Source organism: Pseudochaenichthys georgianus, chromosome 6 (assembly GCF_902827115.2).
Source record: "Pseudochaenichthys georgianus chromosome 6, fPseGeo1.2, whole genome shotgun sequence".
NCBI lineage: Eukaryota > Metazoa > Chordata > Actinopteri > Perciformes > Channichthyidae > Pseudochaenichthys > Pseudochaenichthys georgianus.
In genome coordinates, this window is record NC_047508.1 from 15,585,120 (window position 1) to 15,605,423 (window position 20,304).

The 20,304-nt window shown below is 44.4% G+C and overlaps 2 protein-coding genes across 2 annotated transcripts; both read left to right on the forward strand.

The window, feature by feature from the left end:
- The first annotated feature begins 2,948 nt into the window (after positions 1-2,948).
- Positions 2,949-4,094, forward strand: LOC139433977 (uncharacterized). Its single transcript, XM_071203378.1, has 2 exons — positions 2,949-3,260; positions 3,347-4,094. Exons 1-2 carry the CDS (start codon positions 2,994-2,996, stop codon positions 4,043-4,045), a joined length of 966 nt encoding a protein of 321 aa, XP_071059479.1. The 5' UTR covers positions 2,949-2,993; the 3' UTR covers positions 4,046-4,094.
- Positions 4,095-7,797: 3,703 nt separating this feature from the next.
- On the forward strand, positions 7,798-20,153 carry LOC117448458 (monocarboxylate transporter 2). Its single transcript, XM_071203400.1, is given in 8 exon segments — positions 7,798-7,831; positions 8,170-8,354; positions 19,066-19,168; positions 19,171-19,236; positions 19,303-19,446; positions 19,536-19,560; positions 19,562-19,846; positions 19,982-20,153. Coding segments are annotated over 8 exon segments (1,014 nt in total).
- The last annotated feature ends 151 nt before the right edge of the window (positions 20,154-20,304 follow it).

The window sequence follows — 20,304 nt, forward strand, 5'->3', positions numbered from 1 at the left end:
AGCAAAGTGTGGGACATGAGAGCAGAATCCGCCCTCCATAAAGCAGCAGAGAGACTGTAAAGGAGGAGATGAAATGCAAAGCAGTACAAAAACCGCGGCATGATGGGGGCTGCAGATGTAGCTGGGCAGATGGCTGCCTCAAAGACTTACAGCGAATGGATTCAACAGCTGATGGATAAAGGGGGAGGAGTCAGAATCAGAGGAGATGGTCGGGCAGAATGTGAGGAGGCCGGGTCACGGCTTGAGATAAACCAGAGGAGAGGAGAAGGGAATCAACAGGAATGAGTGAGTTTACACATAAACACGCTTATTATAAGCGCACATTTAAAGAACTTGAATTTACCTGATAAATAAGTGAAGATAAAAAGTTGTATTAACCATGAATTAATTAATTGGTAAATTAAAAATAGCAGTAATGAGGAGACTATTAAAGTAAAATGAGAATCATCCTAAAACACACTGAGGGATGAAGAGGGAGACATGACAGAGTAGAACCATATGCTTCAATCTTTTCATCATGTTAACAAATCATTCTTCAAGAGATTTGTATTCACCTGTGAATTAGGTACTGATCTCATTTTTTACAATATTGATCACCATTAAAAGGATAATTTTAGGAACCACTCTATAGGACACATCTTTATTTGTATGGATAAGGTTAAAGGGAGAGCTGGTGCCAAGCCAAATATAGTATTCCAATCTATAAAGTATTGATTTCACCATTGTGCCATAGTTATTACCATAGGATAAAGTAGGGAGTAATTGTTGCATGTTCGGACACCCGGGGTTCCACACACTGCTAAAGAGTTTAATATTGTTTTTTAGGTAGACCAGAATTGAAGATACATGCGTATAATGACCTATGAAAAGCTACACAGGTCCTAGTACTGGTTTGACTCAAGATAATAATTATATGCACACGTTTCTGAATTAGATCTATTAGACAGGTTAATATAGATTAGGTGTTAATGAACTGCAGTAGTAGTACAATAAGCAAGTGACATTTTTTTTGGCTAACACTTTTCAGGGAATGTGGGAAACAGCTGTTCCAATGAAAAGTTAGATATCTTGAACATTATAGTTGTAATTGTGAATTAATAAATGATGGCGCTCCATATATGACAGAGTTTTGTAGACAAAGGATACTGGCCTATGCTGAAATATCAAAGTCTCTGCAGAGCACGACACATGGCCAAAAAGACTGAGACCAACTGACCTTTGACCCTGACCGACAGTGTAACTTGAGAAGGCACTGTCAATGACTGACTCTGGGGTGAACCTGACCAAACGTGACTTTACAACCTGACAGTGTGAGTGTGAATGTGAGTGTATGTCTGCATGTGATCAGTGCAACTGCATGATTTAAAACAATGACTAATCAAGCATTCTTTTGGACTAACACATTATTTTGGAGCTCCAAGGGAAACGAGAGGTTTCCTAAAAATTCCACAAAAGGGGAAACCGCACATGTGACCCGTTTCTAATCTACTTGATATTTCACTCCCACAGGAGGTGGCAGTTTGCAGAATGTGAAACTCAAACTAACACATGAAGATTCTGTTTCTTTTAGGACTGAATGATGGAGAGAAACACTTCATTTCACTGAAGTGTTTACTGTGGAAATGATGGATGTACATTTGGGAAAAATGTTTGGTATTTTCTAGGGCTGTCAAGTTAATGCGTTAATAACGCGTTAACGCAAAAAAAAATTAACGCCACTAATTATTTTAGCGCGATTAACGCATGTGTATTTTTTTTCCTCGGCCGCCCCGTAGTTTCAGAGCGCATCGAGTTTAAAATACCATCTACAAACTGATGCTGCTGACAGCCCCGCTCCTGCCGCTCGCTTGTGGCAGACCACACTTCCACGCTCACCGGCAGGCACCGACTGGCCATTGGGAGGACCGGGAGGGTGTGTGCATGTGTGGCCCGAGCGAGCGAGAGAGAGACCTTACGTGCATTGTTGTTGTTAGCATCTGGTGCTAGCTAGCTGCGCTAACGGATATAAGGAGCTGTTTAAATGAAAACAGAGGAGCGCTCTATCCACACAACTGCGCCGAGCACTTGACTTGATGCAGGCAGCCAGACAGTGGGACATTGTACGAAAAGTCAGCACACTCATGATTGCAGCAACATGATTGCAGCGTCCAGGCAGCTCCCGTTCGAGCATATGCCTTGAGTTGCACATAGCTCCAACAATCCCACACACACACACACACACACACACACACACACACACACACACACACACACACACACACACACACACACACACACACACACACACACACACACACACACACACACACACACACACACACACACACACAATCTGTATTGTATTATTGTATGAGAGGTTCCAGGTTGAATTGAGGCGAATATTTGTAATGTTCAGAGGTTGTTGTGTTTAATATTCATGAGAATATTTGTCATTGTTCAAATGATAATAAACATTAGCATAAAGCATATTTGTCCACTCATATGTTGATAAGAGTATTAAAAACTTGAAAAATATTCCTCCAAGGTACATTTAGAACAGATCAAAAATGTGCGATTAATTTGCGATTAATCGCGATTAACTATGGACAATCATGCGATTAATCGATTAAATATTTTAATTGACTGACAGCCCTAGTATTTTCTTATAATCCATTATTACCTGAAGGTTTTATTCCCATACAGGATTTTAGTTACACATGAGTTCATGTGTAAAAAGGGGGATTGTAAACTTCAGAATGTACATTTTTCATTTAGGGACTGAAAGGAACCTGCTGCTCCAACTCGATTGTTCAATCTGATCATTGATTGACAGTTTTAGAATTGACCTGCTCCATATCTGGGGATAAGATACTGTTTGATGGATGTTGACATGTTTCTAATATTGATTGAGTTATAACAGGTAACAAAGATGCAGAATCAGTGGCCAAGGGGCTACTGTGAGAGATGTAGTTGCCATCCTGAAGTCCCTGAAGAGAAAAGTACTTATCCACCAGATGCAAGTGAAGCGTGACAAGATGGAAGGTCTGCCGAGCCACAACGACCTAATGACATGCTTGACTTCGACCACCACTCGCATCCCTCAGCTCCTGGATGTGATGGCCAGCAATCCGACTACCGCGACCCGGACACTGCTCTATGGGTATATGACTCTTCATTGGAGCTGCATTTATGGCCACCGTCCGGGGGTCTACTCCAACATGACCAACGCCGAGGTCCGAAAGGCGGATACAACTGGCACTGCCTTCGGCTACCTGGTTCATGTGAGTGCTATTAATCAATGTATTTATTCTGGCAGTTATATGCATGATTGACATTGTATTGACACTCTCTATCTCTGTCATAACAGGTAAGTAACCACAAGACGGCCAACGCGTTCGGGGAGGCGCAGCTGTACCTCACCGTAGAAGAATTTGGATGGATGAAGAGGTGGCTGGAAATTAAGGGTACGCTGACCTGCACCCAGAGCCGTTACTTTCTGTACACAGAGGGGAAGAACCCGTTCAGGAAGCTTGCCTACTCCCTGAGGTTGGCATGGGCTGATGTGGGGCTCCGCAGTCCCATTAACTTCACCGACCTCCGCACAGTCCACGCCGATAATGCGAAGAGGTTTCAAGACAAAGGCAACCGCCAAAGAGTGAGTGATTTCATGTGTCACAACACTGCAACTGCGGACAAATTTTACGCGAATAATCCTTCTTTGAAGGAGGCTGCGGACATTCGGTTGCTCTTCACACAGTCACTTCAAGCAGCGGCGGCGGCATCGACAGCAGCAGCAGCAGCGGGAAATGAAGACACTTTTGCGGGTATTGACATCGACAGTGACAACTCTGGAGAGGAGCACAGCCCGGCTCCCTACCAAGACTCCCTACCAAGACATGTCCCGAAGAGGGACCAGTCACTGGCCGAACACAACCCCTCAGACATGGGTGAAGAGAGGGTGCCATACTCTGCCCCAACTTCACCCACTGTTGCCAGTGATCAACTTGTAAATATGCAGTGTGTTGTTGTAATCAGTCCCCTTGTAAATACGTTATATCCTGTTTGAATTTATTTATTACTGTCAATATTACTGTAAATAAAGTTTGTTAAAATTACTAAGTGTTCTGTTTTTAATCCCACTATGGGTTTTCTTCTTTTAAGATCCCCAGGGGCACGATATTCTGGTTCTGGTGGTAGCATGTAGGTGTTTAGTCCGAGTGAGGAGTGCTCAAGTGTGGGATGATTTGTAAGGTAGAAGAGGGTAAAAAAAGTTAAAGTGTGAACCTCCAGCAGGGCAGGTGGTGCTGTGAAGAAGGCCGACTATGGGTGCCGATGGGCGGACGGCAAAGCACCGCAAAGTAGACCCCCTTTAAGTGTAGCCAGGGGCACGAGCAAAATCCTCCATGGAGGTTGGGTGCTGCTGCTGTGAAGAAGGCCGACTATGGGTGCCGATGGGCGGACGGCAAAGCACCGCAAAGTAGACCCCCTTTAAGTGTAGCCAGGGGCACGAGCAAAATCCTCCATGGAGGTTGGGTGCTGCTGCTGTGAAGAAGGCCGACTATGGGTGCCAATGGGCGGACGGCAAAGCACCGCAAAGTAGACCCCCTTTAAGTGTAGCCAGGGGCACGAGCAAAATCCTCCATGGAGGTTGGGTGCTGCTGCTGTGAAGAAGGCCGACTATGGGTGCCGATGGGCGGACGGCAAAGCACCGCAAAGTAGACCCCCTTTAAGTGTAGCCAGGGGCACGAGCAAAATCCTCCATGGAGGTTGGGTGCTGCTGCTGTGAAGAAGGCCGACTATGGGTGCTGATGGGCGGACGGTAAAGCACCGCAAAGTAGACCCCCTTTAAGTGTAGCCAGGGGCACGAGAAACATCCTCCATGGAGGTTGGGTGCTGCTGCTGTGAAGAAGGCCGACTATGGGTGCTGATGGGCGGACGGTAAAGCACCGCAAAGTAGACCCCCTTTAAGTGTAGCCAGGGGCACGAGAAACATCCTCCATGGAGGTTGGGTGCTGCTGCTGTGAGGAAGGCCGACTATGGGTGCTGATGGGCGGACGGTAAAGCACCGCAAAGTAGACCCCCTTTAAGTGTAGCCAGGGGCACGAGAAACATCCTCCATGGAGGTTGGGTGCTGCTGCTGTGAAGAAGGCCGACTATGGGTGCCGATGGGCGGACGGTAAAGCACCGCAAAGTAGACCCCCCTTTAAGATTCCCAGGGGCACGAGATTCTTGAGGGTGTGATCATCTTGGTTTAGTCCGTGGGGGAGTGCTTAAGTTCGGGGGCCCGGGGACCCAAGGTGCTCGAGGTTCTGGAGGTACATGGGAGGGATCCTGGAGCTCCTCAGTCCGTGTTTTGGGGGTCTTGGAGCGGCCACAGAGAGGTGCTTTTCCCCGGGGTATGTCATGGAAGTCTGAAATAACCTGTTTGCTCATGTCAGGGAGAGATGCTGGGGCTGCTGCGTCCGTGTTTTGGGGGTCTTGGAGCGGCCCCGAAGAGGTGGCTTTGTCGGTGTACGTAATGTAAGTGTGAACTAGCCTGTTTTCTCAAGGCAGGGAGGGATCCTGGAGCTCCTTAGTCCGTGTTTTGGGGGTCTTGGAGCGGCCACAGAGAGGTGCTTTTCCCCGGGGTATGTCATGGAAGTTTGAAATAACCTGTTTGCTCATGTCAGGGAGAGATGCTGGGGCTGCTGCGTCCTTGTTTTGGGGGTCTTGGAGCGGCCCCGAAGAGGTGGCTTTGTCGGTGTACCTAATGGGTAAGAAAGCCAGTCTACACAGGTCGTGAAATGTGATTGAAATGTACAGAGTGCTGTACATTTCAATCACTTTTAATGGGAGTCGTGAGGTGTGGATGAAATGGCCATATCTCCCTTAAATTCACATCAAACTCACCCATCTTTCACACACTAATTCATGGGTAACAGAGCCATGTGCACCATGTATTTAAAGTAATGTTAGCCAGCTTTCAGACACTAATTCGTGGGTAATAAAGGCCTGTACATCTCCCTGTTTGAAAGGGCCATATCTCCCTTAAATTCACAGCAAATTTACCCATCTTTCACACACTATTTCATGGGTAATAAAGCCATGTGCACACTGTATTTAAAGGGCTGCAGGAACACTTTACCCGCCTTTTAAACACCTTTTCCTGGGTAAACAATCCATGTATTTCCGCCTGCTTTCCATCAGCACCCGCCAGTCATTTCAAACGGTTTCAAATCGTTTTTTCACTTTTAAAAACAGCTTTCTGCCCTGTAAATGATTTCTAATCATTATTACCGTCATGGAGGAGCTGCAGGGACACTTTACCCGCCTTTTAAACACCTTTTCCTGGGTAAACAATCCATTTATTTCCGCCTGCTTTCCATCAGCACCCGCCAGTCATTTCAAACGGTTTCAAATCGTTTTTTCACTTTTAAAAAGAGCTTTCTGCCCTGGCAATTATATCTAATCATTATTACCGTCATGGAGGAGCTGCAGGGACACTTTACCCGCCTTTTAAACACCTTTTCCTGGGTAAACAATCCATTTATTTCCGCCTGCTTTCCATCAGCACCCGCCAGTCATTTCAAACGGTTTCAAATCGTTTTTTCACTTTTAAAAAGAGCTTTCTGCCCTGTAAATGATTTCTAATCATTATTACCGTCATGGAGGAGCTGCAGGGACACTTTACCCGCCTTTTAAACACCTTTTCCTGGGTAAACAATCCATTTATTTCCGCCTGCTTTCCATCAGCACCCGCCAGTCATTTCAAACGGTTTCAAATCGTTTTTTCACTTTTAAAAAGAGCTTTCTGCCCTGGCAATTATATCTAATCATTATTACCGTCATGGAGGAGCTGCAGGAACACTTTACCCGCCTTCTAAACACCTTTTCCTGGCTAAAACAATCAATGTATTTCCGCCAGGGTCACAGCCTGCTGCTGCTGCTGCTGCTGCTGCGGCGGCTGCTGCTGCTGCTCTCCCTCCCTAAATTCACATCAAAGTCACCCAGCTTTCACACACTATTTCATGGGTAATAAATCCATGTGCACACTGTATTTAAAGTAATGTTAGCCAGCTTTCAGACACTAATTCCTGGGGAAGAAAGTCACCCTGGACGGGTCATCAAATGTGATTGAAATGGACAGATTCCTGTACATTTCAATCACTTTTAATGGGAGTCGTGAGGTGTGGATGAAATGGCCATATCTTCCTTAAATTCACATCAAAGTCACCCAGCTTTCACACACTATTTCATGGGTAATAAAGCCATGTGCACACTGTATTTAAAGTAATGTTAGCCAGCTTTCAGACACTAATTCCTGGGGAAGAAAGTCACCCTGGACGGGTCATCAAATGTGATTGAAATGGACAGATTCCTGTACATTTCAATCACTTTTAATGGGAGTCGTGAGGTGTGGATGAAATGGCCATATCTTCCTTAAATTCACATCAAAGTCACCCAGCTTTCACACACTATTTCATGGGTAATAAAGCCATGTGCACACTGTATTTAAAGTAATGTTAGCCAGCTTTCAGACACTAATTCCTGGGGAAGAAAGTCACCCTGGACGGGTCATCAAATGTGATTGAAATGGACAGATTCCTGTACATTTCAATCACTTTTAATGGGAGTCGGTGTGGATGGCCTGTTGAATCCGATTTTGAGCACTCTTTTCCCCGCATAAACTAGTTTAAATCACCGTTAAACACTTATTCTGTTGATGTCTATATAACCGACTTCCCGCTATGCATTAAGTCGGTTATATGGACCCTGTACACTAGGCATACCGCGGCCGGTAGTAAATGTCCAACCATTGTACCCTCTGGTCCCTAGGGTATGTTGGGGTTCTTATTTAATTGGCACAGTCCAAGTATTAAGATTCTGAAGCTGCACTGGCAGATAAGAGGTCTACAATTAATTTAGAAAACCTGTTCACAGACGTCTGTTGTTTTAAGACACCCCACCAACAGGCTCCAAGCGGCCTACGCAGTGGTGGGCCAAAAAGCTGAGGGCCCAGGAGCCCTGAGCGTAGGCTTGAGGGATTTGTATCAGATTTCTCCACACAGGTTGCTGGCGCTAAAAGGGGGACCCAGGAGGCAGACACAGCGGAGTTCGTCTGGCTGAAGATCATCAGGACAAAGTGGCTCAACCCCAGGCTCTCCGGCCCCGACCGAGTGACCCAGCGGATCTCTCATGCCGTCCGCCTAGGAGAAAAGGGGGACAGCTCATACCACGGGAGCCAGTGTGCGGCGGGGAAACCACCTGCTAGGACCGGGGACGACATCAGGGTGGACGTGGCCCTCGCAGAAGAGGACTACTCGGAAGCTGTCATCAGCGGACTGGAGGAGAAGGACCTCGAGGACATCCATGCAGCAGACGACTTGGAAGCGGCTGTCAGCGGGATGGGGGACTTGTCGAGGCAGCAGAGGAGTCTACTTCTCTCTGATCAGTTCCACCCGTGAAGGGAAAGCCACATCTCCCCCCCTCAGGTTACACCTCTCATGGTTCCTTCACTGCCATGGAAAGTGGTGTTCTGTCTTCATGAAGGTTTCAAGTACTCTAAATCCCAGCTTCGGATGGATTTATACAATGTTTGGGGGACGGACACAGTGGAAAAGAATGACAGTGGGGATGTTTCAAAATGCCTTGTTTAAGTTTATCTCTGGAGAAAGAGATAAAAAGGGGGATTGAAGATTATTATCATCTGATATTTAAGAAGTGTGTTACATTTGAAATGGCAGAAAGTCTTGTTGCAATTTCCAGATATGGAAGGAAGCCCCTTGAGTTTCTCTGTTAATTATCAATAGTCTGGGCAAGTGACAGGGGAAGCCAGGGGGGGATTTTCCTCAGATTTAATGCAGTTACATTCTTGTAGTTAATGATGCATGACAGGCAGACCCATAAAAAGCCTTGAGAATTGAGTCACACAGTTAAGAGAGACAATAGTCCTTCTGAATTATCAATACATGTATTCAGTCCAGTAAAGCGGACTTCGAGGTGAAAGGAAGTTCACAGAAGCCCTTAAGCTAAAAAGAACAATCAACTTCTGTTAATGATAAAGATGTGTGTGCGTTAAAGATGTTTGGGGAAGAAGTGTGTCTAGCAGCAGCTAGATGGGATTACTGCTCAAAACAATACCTGTGTTTGTGTTTTATATTGATTTCTCTGTTTTGTCCTTACATAAATGTGAGGACTAAAATGGCTATAAACATTCTGGGCTGGTTGGAGTAAACAGGGTTTTATTGCTCTGTGGGGGAGGTGTAGGTATGCAGGACAGGGGGCTAGGTGGATGAGAGTATATTCTGCTTAAGATCTCTAGCATGTCATGTTTCAGGGAAGTCTACATATCTTGAATAGTATATGTGTGGGTTTAATTACTTTGTATTAATAATAAGCCACTGTGTAACCAGGAGCTGGAAATATGAGAAAATTAAACCTTTGTATATATCTTTGTGAACAAGGGAATATTCTTTAGACACAACCACAGTTTCTGAAATGCTGCAGGATGGGCTCTGTGGGAGAAGAATCTCCCCCGGCTCCTTCCCATGGTACCTCTGTATCTCCTGTCTGTGTTTGTGTGTTCACTCTCTTCTTCCTCCGGCTGACAAGACAAGTAAGTTAGATCTCCCGGCGGGAGGAACAAGAGCCGGGGTAATCCGGATTACTTCGTGAAGTTGTGTTATTGTATCTTTTGCCATTAAATCAGCATATTTGTTATAACCTTACCAATGGTTGCTGTGAATTCTTCCTCTGTTAATCTGACCCATTCACAAAAGGACACACGGAGGCAGAGGGGGGCCTTAGAGCCCCCACCAAAGAATGACTCTGCCGCAACAAGTGCAGGAAGAGAGAAAGGCTGAGGTTAATAGCTCAGTGTCCATGGAGTCAGCGGACATAGTATCAGACTGTGTTAATTTAACAAAGGCAGGGGAGAAACTAGCAGCAGTGGAAGGTTTCATCATACGACCGTGACGGACAGGAGCGCATGATTTAAGACTATGACAGGGCAGAATAAAATCAAATAGCACAGGCAGGTGATCCGATAAATCTGCCTCACACACATTGACATTTGAAATGGGCAGACCATGGGATAAGACTAGGTCTAATGTGTGCCCATGCTCTTGCGTGAGACATGTTGTATGAAGTCAAAAGCATATAAAACATCAAGAAAGTCTTCGAGATACAACAGACATGCACATTAAAATCCCGACAATTAAAACGCTGTCATAGCTTGTCACGATACCGGCCAATAGTTCAGAGAACTCCTTTATAAAGAATTTGTTGTACTTGGGCGGTCGGTAGAACACCGCACACAGTACAGGATTAATCCGTCCCAGCTCAAACAGGCTCAGTTCAAAGGAGGAGAATGAGATAGACGGCGTGGGTTTGCAGTATAAACTGCTCCTAAAGACAGTCGCTATACCTCCTCCACGACCCGTGGTCCGTGGAGAATTAATGAAACTGCACTCCGGAGACAATAGCTCTGTAAAAGCAGCAGACTCACCCGCAGACATCCAGGTTTCCGTTATAAATACCACATCCACAGCATGTGACGTGAAGAAGTCCTGGATGATGAAAGTTTTGTTTGCGATCGATCTCGCATTTATCAGCGAGCCTTTAGTTGGAACCGGGGAAACAGTCGCGTGAGTTTCACGACCCAGCGACCGAAGGTTGCGGTGGCTCACTCCATCAGGGGGGGAGAGGTGAGAACACTGGGGGCGCAGGATATGCAGATCTTGAGTCGGGTCAGTGACAGGTACCAGCCAGGTGCCGACCATGGCAAGGGGGCGTCGGGAGGCCAGGCGGCGAAAATAAGGTCCATATTCCGGGGGAAAAAGGTGCTGAGCCAGCTCAGGAGACCACGCTAGCCACTCTTTCTCCCTAACCAGCCGGCCACTGCGTGTGCCTCGGCATCTGCGTCTTCGGGGTAACGAGGGCCCGGCCCGCAGTAGGTGTGCAGGTACATCTGATAGAAGGGGGGGTGTGTCCACCCTTGCCAAACTTCGCAAAAAAGCCCACATTTTCATCGATCTTAAGCAGCTCGTGTCGGTTGTATACTAACAGAGAGTCTCTGGTCCTTGTCACTGAGCAAAACAGACACAGAACAAACACTAGTACTAAAACAGAGATGCTTGGACGGCCTGCCAGACAACCAGGCACCATCTTGCTCTTCTATTTCCATAGGGCGCCCCAGGATAAGGGGGGCAGAAGAGGATGTAAAGTCACCAAGCCTAAGAAATCTAAGATCTAAGAAAGATCTCTGGGACAGATAGGACCTGAACCACTCTAAGGCAGCGCCCCGTCTGACCCGCTCCTGACCCGCACCTCCGTCTGACCCGCTCCGACCGTCCACACTCACAACAACGGCCTATACAGACATAAATAAACCAGCGACTGTATTCGCCATGACACAGACAGTCTTTGGTTTGTACTTGTTTAACTTTTGTCTAGTTTCTGAACAGATATGAGGAGCTGTGCTCTTGAGTGCTAACAGCTCACGGCTGATGTTGTTTTTCTGGGGTGCTCATTGAAGATGACGTCACAGCTCCGCCTACACCAGAGTCCTGCACGGGTCTGATTTTCAAGACCCGCTCCCGCCCCGCACCCGCGACGTGCAATACCGAACCCGCCCGCTACCCGCACATATTGCCAATTAGATCCGCAACCCGACCCGAACCCGCCTATATATGAGCAGTCAAAACGTGCAATTATTAACACACGCAGTTGCATATTTGTCTCAAAAAGCGTGGGATGTTGGTTATTTTCTCCATCTACGATGACACCAAAAGCCTCCCAGACGTTAGATTTCGCTCGAGGAAGTGTTATTGAAAATGCTGTATTCTCCGCTAGAGAGCTTCACCTCAGCCATTTCGAATGTGGCGCGCATGCACAGCAGCAGATTGATGCGCTGCAGAGGTTATGATTATGCGCGGTCCCGCGGGGGAGAGGTCTGAGGATTTTAAACATTAAACTAAATTATTATTATTTTAATATATTTATTATGTAATACCCGTGACCCGACCCGCATCATCTTTGTTTTACCCAGAACCGAACCCGGAAAAAAGCGTTTGAAAAAATACCACCCGTGAATCACCTTTTTTGCGGGTCACCCGTCGGCAGTGTTGGGAAAGTTCACTTTCTACATGAACTCGTTCAGTTCACAGTTCACACATTTTAAAATGAACTAGTTCAGTTCATAGTTCATAATTCAACATTTTGAACTAAAGTTCATGGTTTCAAAAATGAACTAATTTATAGTTCATAGTTATTTTTTCAATACGTTGCTGCGAGCTATTATTTGTCTCCTGTACGATGTTAATGGGCCATTTCAATGTTTACAATATCCTCAGAGGGCCGTACAAGTTATTGACCTCTGCTTAAAAAAACTAAAATCACAGCCCATTCATTTCATGCTGTGCAAAGAAAAAGCAACCTCTTAATCCAGATATCTCACCATGACTCGCGTATGCATGCACGTGCAGGGTGTGGCGTGACCACCAAAACAGAAAGATATGGACACAAGATGTGTGCAAATGTATTTAGTTTCCTATCCATGTGAACATGATTTAAGTGGGGGGGACCTAACCTCCTCTAGGGGGGTCCGGGGGGCATGCTCCCCTGGCAAGATTTTTTGCACTATGAGAGCAACATTAGGAGATCTATGGACACATCTCTCAACACCCAAATACAACTGTAAGCAGATTTTCTTTTAATTTATGGACATTTGACAAATCACTCCCCTTTGAAACTGTATTCTTCTTTATTAATAACTGTCATATAGTATTTTATACCCGTTTACTTTATTCTCTTGTTTTTTTTATAACTATAATGATCATATAAAGATGTGCCTTTACCTCACTGGTTGTAGACAAAGCTTCTTATATTCGTTAGCATAGCTAGCTAACCAGATGCTAATGATAACAACAAAGTTATTGACTGTATGACAGATGAGCAGATCGCCACTGGGCTTTCAACTAAAGACACAGACACGCAGAAACTGCGGCATGTGTATTAGGGCTGTGCGATTATGGCAAAAATCATAATCACGATTATTTGGGTCAATAATTGATATCACGATTATTTTGACGATTATTCATTGACCATTTATTGAACTTTAAAACAAATAATATTTTACCAATAAACAAGATCAACAAATATGTTGGAGCGCACTTCCAAAACCATACTAAACATATATTATTAATATGATAAATAAAAATAAATTAGACCAAAATAAATTAAATCAAATATGATGCAGTGCATTGTCACAACCTACTGAAAACTTCGTAACATATAGCCAACATTTTGGTAAAACATATTCAACATATTCCACTCAGTTAAACGTTGAAGGCTGGCCAACCGTCATGGTCCAGAAGTAACAGGAAATAAATGTTGAACTACAATTTAAGACCAAATGTTTAGGCCACCATGGCAAATGCTGGTAGGGCTGCTCATGCCATCTCAGCCTGTTTACATGGTCTGGTTTCAGAGAGGAGCGCAGGCAGGTGACAAGCCACCTGTACTGAAGACCCTCAGCCACGCCCCGACACATGGGGTGACGCCGGCCAATCACAAAGCTTTGATGCGTTCAAGTGCATTATTCTGGCACAGGAAGATTATGTTACAGGACATTAACGATAAAACAGAATATTGTTGTTCTATTTTTAGACACATCTCGCGATCGACTGGTTGGGCACCCCAGGGCTAGACCATAGGTCTGTTGTGGTAGCAAAGTAGTCAGCTGAAGCCACATCTCTCTCAACTTCCCCACGGCATGTGTCATATAGTGCAGGCAGCGCAGACCTGCTGAAATAATACCGAGACGGCATCGCGTAACGCTTGTCCAACGTGTTGACAAGTTGCTTGAAGCCCTGGTTGCTAACAGTGCTAACTGGGCACATGTCTTTAGCGATGTGAAATGTAATGACTAAGTACTTAGTGGAAATAGTTTTACCCTTCTTTTTAACGAGTTGCTGCTCTTGTTCTGACGTCTTCGCTCGCGCTGAACACTCACAACACATGTCACTCCCACGTGGCCGAGTGGGCTTTTAGGGAGGGGCGAACGCGCACCCAGCAAAATAATCGTATTTTGTCAATTATGCTGTTTTCATAATCGTCGCAAACCATAATCGTAATCGCGATTAAAATACGATTAATTGCACAGCCCTAATGTGTATGGACTTATCGGTACTGCAATTTCTGAAGTGCTGGAGTGGCGTTCTGGTGCTCTCCGTCAGAACTGCACCCCTGTCAGTCGAGACATATACCACGTGATTACACGTTAGGCTCGTGTTGTGTTCAAGGACCCTGACCTTGGCCAGGAAAAACAGGCACTAGCTTGTTTAATTTTTTTGCGGTCTAGATTTCTTTCATTTTTTAATTTTTTGCGTGTGTTTATAAATTACCTCGAGGGCCGTACCAAATTGTCTCGCGGGCCGTATACGGACGGAGGCCGGAGGTTCCCCACCACTGCCGTAGAGTCTCACTCTGAGCGAGTGCTGCTGCAGCTGCTCTCGGCTTCGTCCATACTAATTAATTAATTCATTCATTCAATGCTCGCCGGTTCCGCGGTTCCACATTGTTTGTTGTGAGGAGTCTGATATATTTAGTATATTTATATTTTAGTGCGACAGCCAGGGGTGACAGGCGCGTACGCGTCACAGGAAGCTTGCTGTGCCAGATTGGGTGGTTTTCCGCATTATTTTGAAGCCTGTTTACGGTGTGTTTTAACTGGGTTTTCGGCTGAAAGGCATATGAAATCTGGCACACTTTTGAACGCCGTTATAATACAGTGCTGAGAATGAACGCACTTTTGAACGCCGTTATACAGCGCTGAGAATGAACGCGTTCTCAATTACGTTCATCTAGCGGAAATACAGTACGTTCAGTTCACGTTCGCCCAAAATATGAATGCGTTCATGAACGATCGTTCATTGAACGCGTTCAGGTACATCACTGCCCGTCGGGTACCCGCGGGTACCTGACCCGATGCAGGACTCTGGCCTACACTGCGTTACTATAGTTACTGCCCCAGCTCCTAAATTGTAATGGAAGCGCAGCATTAAAGTGAGCCGGGCCTAACAAGGCCTAACAAGTCCTAACAAACCCGTACTAAGTCGAGCGAGGCCTGCGGCTACATGGGCTCAAGCCCCGGATGTTTTTAGAAAAGCCCCGAATGTTTCACTTAAAGCTATTTTTTTTTTAAAACATCCCGTGAGTAATGTGCAGTACCGGAGTCCAACAGAGAGGTAGCAGCTGGGGGACAGTAGCCTGCGTACTGTGTAGCCTTCCCTGCCCTGAAGAATAAGCAATCCTTCGTTAGCGTGAAGAGTCTGCTTTATGCGCACCGCAGTAGCCCTGCTGCAAGGCTCCGGCGAGTTCACAGTTCATGAGCGTGCTCCACTAGCACCCCCCCAAAACAAAAACAAAAACTCACTCAACAATTCCCCCCAAGTGTTGTATTCAGCATCTGAGGAATGGTGAAAATGGGTTACAAATGTATGTTGTGCACTGCTCCAGTGCACATGTGTTACATAATGTATAACTTGTTATCCAATAACAAGGCAGGCCATACACATTATAATTAACACTCTTGTATGACTCTGCCGCCTTCACATCCTTTTTGCTTTTCTTTGTCATGCTTCATGACATGCTCCACTAGCACCCCCCGCCAAAAACAAAAAATCACTCAACAATGCCCCCCAAGTGTTGTTTTCAGCATCTAGTAACACTGAGGAATGGTGAAAATGGGTTACAAATGTCTGTTGTGCACTGCTCCAGTGCACATGTGTTACTTATAACTTGTTTTCCTATAACAAGGCAGGCTATAAACATTATAATTAACACTCTTTTATGTCTCTGCCACCTTCACATCCTTTTTCTTTTCTTTGTCATGCGTACTACACTGTTGCTCATTTATTGTCCTTGGTTGACCCATCGAAACTTTCACCTGAACATGTTCCATGTTATGCTGTGTCAGTTGAACACATTGCAGCATGTGACGAGGGGAGAGGGAACAGAGCTGGCCAAGATGGCTTCACTGTGACCAAAACAGGTGCTGGGCTTTGTTTGAAATGTGATTTTCCATGTGTTGTTATGTCATGTCTGTGTGGGGTTATTTTGGGTTATTCTTCTTGGCTTATATTGTAAGCTATTAGGGTCATGATCCAGATTTAGGTTCAGACCGCTTTCAGTCCAATCCAACGTGAGGTGGGTAATCTCCTTAATTAAAATGCTTGAAAATCCTTTGTGAACATGTTCTTATGTAGTTTTTGAAATTCCATTATTGTTATTATGTATTTCTAATCAACAGAAGAAAAAAAAAATCCAATCATGCATGGTTCATCTAATCTGCTTGCACTAACTGCCTGTGGTCCAAAGAGATGACAAAGTGTTTACAATGGCAAATTTTACTTTTTATTTCCCTTTTTTTTTTGGGAACTCTTGTTCTTAGGTTGTTAAAGATATCCAAAAGCATTTTTTTTATTAATTATCTTTCCAAATAAAGACGTTTACTCTTTTAAATTTAATATCCAAGTACCTTAAATGACCTGAACATACTAAATGAGTCCAGCTGTTCATACTGTAAATGTTGTTCATAAAAAACAAGAACACTGCAGCAGACAAATATAAATCCAATCTTTTAGAATATATTTGTCAAAGGTTGTGTTCCGATAATCCAAAAATCAGCTCCTAAATTCTAACCCTATCTCCTATCCCTTGACCTCTGAGTGAAACGTCACGGGGTTAAGGGATAGTGGATAGGAGAATTCAAAAGGACTTAGGAGAAGAGACTGCGGTACTAAGACTAGAATTCGAATGCACTTTCACTATCCGACGTGTTTATGATGCGCCAGCGGACGTCATGAATGTGCGTCTGCTGCTGTGGGGAAACTATGGAAACCACAGTTTTCTATACAGCGGACTACAACATGGATGTTTAATAAGAACGAGGGACTACTGTGAACTCATCTAGAGACTCTGCACCGTGCTCTGATGCTGCTGCTTTGCTTTATGAACGTGGACAACAGATAAACATATTCTTCATGACCAAAGTTGGAATTGAAATAAAAAAGGAAAGTGAAACTTATGCTCGTCACCCTCTCCCTCCGGTCCACATTAATACCAATGATCCCAATACGTATGATTCTATGAACTATGAAAATATCTTAAAATCAATACGAATGTATTTATTATAAACGTTAGTCCTCCTTAACATCTATCACTGTGTATATCACCATTCAAACATCTTTTAAAAGTTGAACAAACTCCTCACAGCTCAGTAAAGACTGTGAAATGTTGACTTTATTTGATCATTTCAAATCAAAACTAACGTTCATATTTCTCTTTTTGATTATAATACTGATGAACGTTCAGAATAAAGCACTTTTGGCAACTTACCACATACGTTTTAAAATGCTTAATAAGCACCGTAACTTTCATGATATAATTTCTCTGGTCATAATCGGTTGTTTCCGTGAACGGCCGACTGTTGAGTGACGGCAAATGCTGCGGCTGCAATGCATTGTGGGGCAGCATTTTCTCCTCTCCGTTCGTCAAGGGAGGTCAGGTGGTTCCTAAGCTAAAGGAGGTTATAAAGGAAGTTTGAAACCTCCTTTCCTTTCATTTGGAGAATTGGAACAGCACTTAACATGGCTGCCACTGACGTACTTCCGGGTCATTTCACTTGGTTAGGAAGGTTCCTAAGCTAAATGGACTATTGGAACGCAACCAAAGAACAATAAAGGCAATGTTTAACAATTCATGTATTTCTTAACAATGAAGTTACATCACCATGTCATAAACAGAATTAAGCAGCTGCTCTGCTATATATACAGTTTAATGATTCTTTTTGTATTATTGTAGTTTGGACTATGAACTTGGAAAGGGCTAAGTGTAGACTTACTTGAGCTCATGTCACTCGAGTGGAAACAGCAAGTCACTTAGTAATAGAAAACCTGAAGCTGAATAATGCATTATTCTTATTTGTGTCCACATAGACTACTGTATCTTGCTAAACCTGTTTGGTCATCAGTTGGAGCAACATAACTTACCTCCCCCTGCAGTAAAAGATTCAAATTCAGTGACATACTCAAAGGGTCAGTACAATAACTACATATATCCATCAACACATGCACATTCTGCAAGTCTTGAGCAGCAACATTTCTACCACAATCTTCTCTAGGTTCAACTCCACCTTTTCTTCATGCTCAAAGCAGTCTACTTAATTTCTTTGATTCCGCTGATCTCATCCAATTGAAAAACTAAAATGGTCAGTTGTTAAAAACAGCGGGAAGATCTCACACACACCCCTGATGTTAATAGTTCCTCAGTAAATGTAGACCATTAGCGTTTTAGCATTTAGCCTTTAGTCAGGCCGGCTTGATCTCGGTGACGCATCAAAGTGGTTGTGTTTGGAACACATATATTGTACTTGCTGGCTGATTAGATTTGTGATTAAAGTAGATGCAACCTTTTGTTTGTTAATGCCGAGATACAATTATGCTTAACCTCACACATTATGAAATCATGGTAAATGGACGGTACTTATATTTAGCGCTTTATCAGGTCTTTACGACCCCTCGACCCCGCACTTTATATACTGAGGTCATTCACCCGTTCACACCTCATTCATGCAGAGCGGTACCACTTGTTCTTGGGAACTAACATTCATACACATTCATACACCATTGGCCATGGCATCAGGAGCAACTCAGGGTTAAGTTTCTTGCCTAAAGATAGCCTACATCAACATGTTGACTGCGCGGGCTGGGATCGAACCCACAACCTTCTGGTTGAAAGACGACCGCCATCCCTCGCAGCCACAGCCATCATGCTTAATTTAATTGCATTCTTGTAAAATTGTTGTTTTGTTTTTTTATTCACTGCTATATTCATAGTATGTGTGTGACTTTTTTAATTGTCTAACAGATGCAAGTTAGAATGTCCAATACTACATATGCTATATAAAAACCACTTTGTGTAAGTTATAATTTTAATAAATACTAAAAAATAAGCACCTTGTAATGAAAATGAAGGCAATGTGTGGCAGAAAAAATCATCATGGACGTCCCAGTGAAGAGAGGGAAAGGGTAGACGTGGCCTCAGCAGCATAGTGGCTACGCCTGGTTCATCCTGCTCTCCAGTTTCCTTGCATTCGGCCTGACCTTCTGTGTCATTAAGGCCTTTGGTGTATTTTACGTTGAGATACATACTTTGAAACCACAGCAACAGCAACATCTTGGATTACCTCTGTTGCTAAAATGATATACACTGAAGGTCATCATTAACTTCTTTTAGCGCTCCTTAATTTTCTAAATATTCCATAAACTTGTCCCTCCGAAGCCCCTGTAGCAAATGCACTGAGTGCTCGCTACAGCCGTCGCTCTGTAGTCATAGCAGGAGGACTGATATCCAGCGTAGGAGTCGTGTTTGGGGCTTTTTCGCGCAACCTGATTGAACTCTACCTAACTGTCGGGTTTCTAAATGGTAAGTAGTTGGAATCAAACACACACATACAATTCAAACTCAAAAACATATGCACACATCCTGAGATTCACTGGTCTCCTTTGTCACAGGTTTAGGTTATGCATTGACATGGACCAATCACCTTTCTGGGTTTGTACTTTGAGAAGAGGCGTCCGATGGCTAATGCCTTGCCCTGTGCAAGAGAGTGCATCCTTACCTTTATCCTGACACCCCTATTCCAGCTGTTGATTGACAGCTACTCCTGGAGGGGTGCTTTGCTAATCTTAGGGGGTATTCAGTTTAACCTCTGTGTTTGCGGGATGCTGCTGAGACCCCTAAAAGCCACCAGAGACCTGACCTGTGAGGTCAAAGCCAATGAGGAAGGCTTGTCTTTGGAATTGCTACCAAATAATTACTTGGAGGAAAGAAGACCAAGATGCCTAGAGGCGAAGGATCTGCGAATACCCTGGGGATCTGATCATATTACTGAGAGGGCATGTCTTGAGGACCCTGACGAGATACCACATTTAACCATGACGCCACAAGATTCTAACATTAAGACTGGACTAAGCACCAAAATCCTTCGTTATGTAGATTATACCCTCAAAACCAATGCTCGATTCATGGTCTACTCAGGGTTTGGGTTGTTTGCTGTGCTGGGTTTCTTTGCCCAAGCTCTGTTCCTTGTTCCATATGCTCGTGGTAAGGGGATTGAGGAGTACCAGTAGTGCTGTGTACCGGTACGCCGAACCGATACTGGACTTGTAAAAAGTTTCGGTTCAAGTCCGGTTAAAACCGGAACGTCGGGAACCGGTACTTGGACTCACAAAAAAACTAGCACTTACGTATATTCTCCTTTTTGTTCTAAACCATCTAAAA

What these genes read in the sequence shown, in the direction of transcription:
- LOC139433977 (XM_071203378.1), top strand. Translation starts at nt 2,994, where the DNA reads ATGCAAGTGAAGCGTGACAAGATGGAAGGTCTGCCGAGCCACAACGAC. An exon ending in CCTTCGGCTACCTGGTTCAT is followed by an intron (nt 3,261 to 3,346) that starts GTGAGTGCTATT and finishes CTGTCATAACAG; the next exon opens with GTAAGTAACCACAAGACGGC.